Below are 8183 nucleotides of genomic sequence, written 5' to 3' on the forward strand. Positions count from 1 at the left end.
TACTGGAGGGCTATCTGGGCTAGCCATCCCTAATTCAGTAGTGTAAGACTAGAGGGAAGGCAGTTAAGTAATCACCACCAACCGCCAACTCTTGGGCTACTCGTTTACCAACGAATAGTGGGATTGACCGTCACATTATAGCAGATGTTACATCTGATGATGGGATGTTACTCGTCCTTTAGAATGTTTTATAGTAAATTGGCAAACGACATTTATAAATACAATGACGTGATTTTGTTTTGATAGGACATTAAACTGTCTTCTTTCCCAAAATAAAATCACGTCATTGTGTTTACAGATCGTTGTTTGTCAATTAACGATTGTATTAGACCACAGCGCTTCCAAATACAAGTTCAAACGTTTTTTCATAAGTACTAATAATGATGCTAATGTTTCGGAATGTTATGGTTGTGCCGTTCCCAATTAGCATTAGCATGAGCCTGGTGGTTAGAGCATTATGGGGTTCGCGGGCTGGAGTCCTATCACTAAACGTACTCGCCCTTTCATCCATGGGAGCGCTATAAATTTAACGTTCAAGTGTGTGTGTGTTTTTATTATAGCAAAGTCACATCGGGCTATCTGCTGAGCACACCGGGGGGAATCTAACCCCTGATTTTAGCGTTGTAAATCCGTAGACTTACCGCTGTACTAGCAGGGGGCTCAGCTTTCAATCAGCGGTAAGTCTATATTCTGACGACGCTAAAAAGCGGGTTTCGACACCCATGATGGGGCAGAACACAGATATCTGATTGTGTAGCCTTGTACTTAACAATAACCAAACCACAATAAAGCTAATTAATAATTTAATGATTGTTAAAGTCACTACAAGCATGTTATTATTTTCGTATCACAAATTTAAAATTCAAACGATATTCTCTAAAGCAAAAATAGCGTTATAAAATTCTTTACTTATTAGTAATAAATACTAACTAATACAAAGTCAACCCTAACGTCCATATACTAAACTGAAACCAGGATAGTTAATATAAAGGTAACCCTAATGTCCCCATACTAAGCTGAAACCAGGGTAGTTAATATAAAGGTAACCCTAATGTCCCCATACTAAGCTGAAACCAGTGTATTTAATAAAGACCATTTTGAAAGATGAACATTAAAACAGATTTTGATTTATAGGTTCACAGACCAGTGACGAAAACTACGAGAATTTCCCTAATAATGGAGACTTTTTCTCAAGTGTAAGACGTAAGCAGGGTTCATCTCCCGGTAGGTCATCTAGCTACAACTACAGGTCAAAGTTTAGGAATAAGGGGGAAGTTAATGAAAGATCCGAGTTACGGTTGTCTATCAGTTCCACTTCTCCCCCGCCACCCGACTTTCCCTTGACGACACCATTAAAATCACCCTATCAGAAGAAACATGAACGTGTTAACCCAGGCAGCCAGAGAGAGGTTAATCATGGAGTTTACCTTAACTCCCACAATCAGGGTAGCCAGCTCCAATATGAAGAAGGTACACATAAAACAGAGACACCTAGCGTAAACTTGAGAAGCGATCGACCTTCCTTTGTATCTGGTGGTAAAGTGTTTGTAAGACCAATCTCTGATAAAAATGTTGACACAGAAACTCAGAATTACAACAAAGACAAACAAAAAATATCTCAAATAGTTGCTTCCCAAAGTGCAGATGGAGGGTCACATCTTGCATTAGAGGATAAAAATACTGATTATGAGAACCCAAAGAAAGAAGTAGACATCAGTACAAACAATGGAAAACCCAAAGGTCCAGATGCCATCTCCGTCTATGGTAGTAAAGATGATGACGGTAATGAGGCATCCGGTGGAGCTTCTCAATCAAATTACAACAGATCTTTTCCAAGTGAGCCAAAAGAACGCACCAGTTACAATGGTAAATCTGGGTCTCTTGTCAATAAAGATGGCATATTGTCTTTGAAAAGAAATAACAGCCAATATGATAATTCAGATATGACTGTGTCTACAAATAATGGTCACTATAAGGATCTTGATACTGTATCTTACCAGTTACCAAACAGTGGCCATTCTAAGAAATCAGAGACCTTGTCTTCCCTACCTCGAAATAACAATCCTGCCAAAGAAAGAGATACTTTATCTTCCATATCACCAAACAATGGTTATTCCAAACAATCAAATACTTTGTCTTCTCTATCACCAAACAATGGATATTCGAAACAATCAAATACTTTGTCTTCCCTATCACCAAACAATGGACATTCCAAACAATCAAGTACTTTGTCTTCCCTATCTCGAAACAACGATCCTTCCAAACAATCAGCTATCCTGTCTTCTCTGTCACAAAATAATGGACATTCGAAAGATCCAGATATTATACCTTCCCTATTAAAAAACAATGAACATTCAAAAGAATCATCTATCTCGTCTTCTTTATTGCAAAATAATGATTATTCTAAAGATCCTGATATCAAACCGCTGACTCCAGGACCAACACTAATCCCAAACAGGTCTTATAAACTATATAGCCAACCATCTTCGAACCATCGTCCTCTTCATAGCGACCCAAAGCAGTCTTTACAGGACTCAGACAACTTGGACGCTCAGTTTGGTACTAATCCTATCATAGTAAGTGTACCAGATACCCCTAAATATAACCAACCTATGAACAGCAAACCACCAGTCACTAGAAACGTTAGCCATTCAAATGTTAACAACGATCCTTCTTCACTTTCTAACTATGGTGCAACAAATAGAAGTACAACTTATGACACGAGATCTGGTAAACCAAGAACTGTTCATACAGAAACCACCGCAACATCCAACAAAATAATCCCTGCTGCTTCTCAATCATCAAAGAGGGATTCTTACTCTAAACTAGCTGTACGACCTCCACCTGTGTACTCCACTCCAGTTCCCTTAGAACCAGCTGACACATGTAGACCCAACAAGTGCCGTCTTCCAGACTGCCGTTGCGGAGGAACTAATATTCCAGGAGATCTTCCAGTCAGCGAAGTTCCACAAGTGGTGCTTCTTACTTTTGATGACGCCGTAAATGCTTTGAACTACGACTTATACCAAGAAATATTCACAGGACGAAAAAACCCTAATGGCTGTCCTATTTTGGGGACTTTTTATGTATCGCACGAATGGACAGATTACTCACAAGTTCAAACTCTTTACTCTGAAGGGCACGAGATGGCGTCTCATACAATCAGGTATGTTACTTTAGTATACGTATTAACGTACTAATTGTAGCATTCAGACCAGTAATCAGGTGTTTTACTTTAATGTTTGAAGTCAGGTACCACATGTGTCAGTCAGGTTGCTAGTAGATTATGTTACTTTACTGTTTGTACTCAGATACTGATTTTAGCTGCGTATCTTACACATATGTATCTTACCTCCCACGAGGTAACCTAACGTAGTTATTGTTTTCGTAATACAGCAATAAAACCTTGAATCAGTACGAAAAAACAAAATGTCGCGGAATAACAATCCGCGGTAGCTCTGCGACAAGTCTGAGGGTACATAACGCTAAAAACCCAATTTAGATACCTGCGATGATCGAAAATGATTATTTCTGTAGTTTCATGATAACTAATAAACAAAGTAGCGAACCAAAAACTAATACACTAGAAGCCTAGGTGTAGTGTACGATGGAACAAAGGATAATCAGATATTTTCAGTATCCGAGTCATTTCACGCATTTCACTAAGTAAACGGTTATACCTAATAACATGTTACAGACAGAGGACTAAAGTCAATCACAGCTCAACTATTTATGTGCTACAGACAGAGGACTAAATTCAATCAGAGCTCAACTCTTTGGGTGCTACAAACAAAGGACTAAAGCCAATCACAGCTCAACTGTTTAGGTGCAACAGACAGAAGACTAAAATCAGTCAAAGTTCACTGTTTGGGTGCTGCAGACAGAAGACTAAAGTCAATCACAGTTGAGCTCTGAATGAACTTAATCCTATGTCTGTAGCACCTGAACAGAAGACTAAATTAAATCATGACTCAACTGTTTAGGTGCTACAGACAGAAGACTAAAGTCAGTTAGGGCTCAACTGTTTGTGTGCTATAAACAAAGGACTAAAGCCAATCACAGCTCAACCATTTACGTGCTACAGACAGAAGACTAAATTCAATCAGAGCTCAACTGTTTAGGTGCTACAGACAGAAGACTAGAGTCAATCAGAGCTCAACTGTTTAGGTGCTAAAGACAGAGGACTAGAGTCAATCATAGCTCAACTGTTTTGGTGCTAAAGACAGAGGACTAAGTTCAATTAGAGCTCAACTGTTTCGGTAGTAAAAACAGAGGACTAAGTTCAATCAGAGCTCAACTGTTTAGATGCAACAGACAGAAGACTAAAGCCAATCAGAGCTCAACCGTTCAGGTGCTACAGACAGAGAACTAAAGTCAATCACAGCTCAACAGTTTAGGTAGCTTTAAATAAGAACTTTACTATTTGTAACCTAATTCTGCTGATTAAGCGAGGGAAACCAGTCGTCAGTACCTGTCGCCTACATGGTGCTTCTTAATGCAGTAACATGACTGGTTGTCACATTTATAACGCTCACGTACCTTAAAGTAAATGCATATTCATCGGTATATATACTCTTCAAAAAAAGAAACGCAAAAGGGATATTTCTGTTATTTTAAAGAGAAATATATGTAATAACGTTACAAGCTCAGAGTATGTGATGTTACACGTGTTAAGGCACTGATTGTCAGACTAAAATGACAATAAAAGTTGTGCACTTTGAAAACGGAGGAAAACATCGGATTTTTCGCCAAAACGCATGCGTGTCCAATAAATTTGTTTGAGAGATCTGCAAGTTCTGCAAGTGCAACATGTGCAAAATCCCTATAAAAGTGACGGGTTCTCGGTTTCCATAGCTCAGTGTTAAGCCACCGATACGCAATACAGTTACGCCAAGACTGATTGAAGCACAACGCAACAACGCCATTGGTGGCTTGGAAGCAGGCGAATCTCGATCAGATGTTGCGAGTTGTGAATGTCCACCCAAGCACCATCACAAGGCTATAGAATCGTCACCAACAACATGGATCAACTTGTGACCGTCCACGATCTGGCAGACCTCGTGTGGCCACGCCCGCACAAGATTGCAACATCCGGATACGTCACCTTCGGGATAGGACCACCCCTGCGACGTCTACTGCCTCAACCATACCAGGGCTGCGTAGGATTTCCGATCAGACCGTACGCAACCACCTACGAGATTCTTAGGCCCCATGTGCAACCCATCATGGTGAACGTCAACGACGTTTATCAACATGACAACGCCCGTCCTCAAACAGCCCGACTCACCATTGTCTTCTTGAGACACCACGACATCAACGTTCTTCCCTGGCCCTCCAGATCACCAGATTTAAACCCCATCGAACATCTTTGGGACGAGTTGGACCGATGTCTGCGACGGCAACAACCTCAACCGCAGACTCTACCTCAGCTTGCAGCAGCTTTGCAGGCTGAGTGGACAGCCATTCCACAGGATGTGATTCGTCATCTCATCGCTTCAATGGGCAGGAGATGCCAAGCAGTTATTAATGCTCACGGGGGGGCATACTCGTTATTGACGTTGAGTGACGTTAAACTTCACCTAGTGAGCGTGGATTTCGCCTTTGCAGACTTTGGATGTTCAGCAGTGAATGTGCAAAGTTTCACACATGTCATACAGAACTACCCGGAATAAACTTGTTAACAATATGTCTCAAATTTTGCCCTTTGCGTTTCTTTTTTTGAAAAGTATATTTGTTCGAACTTTGGATCTTCTGATGCGCAGTCTGCCACGCTAACTCATAGATTACACAAGTTTAATGTGTAACAACAAGCTTATAAAACACGTAGGGTTCGGATCCCCTCGGTGGGCTCAGCAGATAGCCCGATGTGGCTTTGCTGAATGAAAACACACACACACATAAAACACGTATTTTAAGCAACATATGTGGGTTATCTATGTTTCTACCGCTAATTGTACTTCTATAGTTGGTGAATGGAACTGATGTTTCTTCAGTTTTCTAGGCTATAAACATACTTTACGTGCAGATTTTCTAGGACTAATTTTTGGACTACCAAATCAATTAAAATTATAGCTTTCAGCAATTCGTATATTTGTATTATTAACTGAAACTTTTAACAGACATTGGAACTTTATTTTTAAAAAAAATTACTGGACTGTAACTGCCTACTGAAATTCAACTATACAGCTCTTTCCCGCGGTCTTTATCTAAACATGAAGAAGGCCTCAGTATAGAAACTGAAATGTTGAGGCCTTGACCATGTTTGACCGTGAAGAAGACCTCATTACAAAAGCCGAAATGTTGAGGCCTGGGCCATGTCTGACCGTGAAGAAGGCTTCATCATAGAAACTGAAATGTTGAGGTCTGACCATGTCTGACTGTGAAGAAAGCTTCATTATAAAAACTGAAATGTTGAGACTTGGACCATGTCTGACCGTGAAGAAGGCCTCATTATAAAAATTGAAATGTTGATGCCTGGACCATGTCTGACCGTGAAGAAGACATCATTATAAAAACTGAAATGTTGTTCCCTTTTCTTTCAACAGACAGTTTCAGTCCAGTGAAGTTTAAAATCAGTCCAATATGTCTGCCCTGCCTAAAGTACCACTAAAACAAGCTTTACGTTTGATTACTATTGTTTGTTTACTATTTTAATTGCTATTCTTTTTAATGCAGTCACAGTTTTGGTGAAAAGTTCTCGAAAAACAGATGGCTTAAGGAGGTCCATGGCCAACGAGAGATCCTCCACCTTTATGGAGGAGTTAAGATGGAGGACGTCCGAGGGATGAGAGCACCGTTTCTGCAGATTGGTGGAAACAACATGTTTGAGATGCTGTACGAAGCCAATTTCACCTACGATTCTTCCATGCCTGTGTTCGATAATAACCCACCACTCTGGCCCTACACTCTAGACTACGCTATCAACCACGAGTGTATGATTACTCCTTGCCCCAAAAAGTCCTTTCCAGGGCTCTGGGAGGTAGGTATGGTGATGTGGGTGGATCTAAGAGGTGGCCGCTGCTCCATGGCAGACGCCTGTTTTAATGCCCAGGACGAAGAAGGAATTACAAAGTTTTTCAGAAAGAACTTTCACCGCCATTACAACTCTAACCGGGCCCCTCTAGGTTTGTTCTATCACTCGGCCTGGTTCACAACCCCCCATCACAAAAAGGGGTTCATAAAATTTCTAGATGAGATCATGAACAAAGGCGACGTCTGGTTAATCACCAATTGGCAACTTATCCAGTGGATAAGAAACCCTACCCCCAAGTCTAAACTAAACAGTTTCGAACCTTGGCAGTGTAAGCGGAACGAACGACCCCCTCCGTGTCATAATCCAAAAGTGTGTAACGTGGGAAGTAAGAATGGCGTACGATACATGAAAACCTGTCAGAAATGTCCAAAGAACTACCCGTGGGTGGGGAAGACGGGTTACAAACAAGGGGACTAAACTATTCAGTATCGAAACATCAGTGGTTTAGTTTATACCGTTACATTAGCATACTAGAAGATTCTCAAATGATGTGTGTACATTAGACACTTCATCGCCCTCTGTCCGTTACATTTTACCTCTCGTTATGAAACTGTCTTTTGTGTGTTTTTAATCTTCGTTTTCAACTATTCTTGCTGTGATAAACGTGTTATTATTGAATTGACAGAATCATTTAATAAAACAATAAATTTTCTTTTTTTATTGTCACTTAATTTAACTTAGTTCGTCTTCTTGGTCAAGTATCATAACAAACAAAACCGAAACTGACACCTATTGTAGACCTAGAATTTCGCTAAACAACGAACTAAAGAACTATTCTCCAAAGGGTACATACCTATTTTATGTTTCACTTTTGATTACCTTGGTGGGTAAAAGTAAAAACAAAACACACACATTAGGTTTGTGTATTATAAATGTTTGCACCCCCATGGGTTTCCAAGCACTTTAATCTTAGATTATAGTGCTCTGGCGATAATGGTAATATATATACATACAATACATACATCTTCTCCATAAATGCACAGGTGTTCACTCCTTCTACATAAATACACAAGCGTTCACTTCTATTTATATAAAAATTTTTTATATAAATATACAGGTTTTTACATCGTATATGTAGATATACAGGTGTTTATATCTTATATTTAATACAGGTTTTTACATCGTCTACGTAGATATACAGGTGTTTATA

General features: G+C 39.9%; 1 protein-coding gene across 1 annotated transcript in view; it reads left to right on the top strand.

The window, feature by feature from the left end:
* LOC143233508 (uncharacterized) overlaps positions 1 to 7685 on the top strand; it is a 29533-nt gene extending 21848 nt beyond the window's left edge. Inside the window, exons 3-4 of the mRNA XM_076469803.1 lie at positions 1135 to 3166; positions 6676 to 7685. Of these exons, the coding sequence (XP_076325918.1) occupies positions 1135 to 3166; positions 6676 to 7450 (2807 nt within the window). The 3' untranslated portion in view covers positions 7451 to 7685. The remainder of the gene's footprint in view (positions 1 to 1134; positions 3167 to 6675) is intronic.
* Positions 7686 to 8183: the final 498 nt, after the last annotated feature.

Source organism: Tachypleus tridentatus, chromosome 12, assembly GCF_004210375.1.
Source record: "Tachypleus tridentatus isolate NWPU-2018 chromosome 12, ASM421037v1, whole genome shotgun sequence".
NCBI lineage: Eukaryota > Metazoa > Arthropoda > Merostomata > Xiphosura > Limulidae > Tachypleus > Tachypleus tridentatus.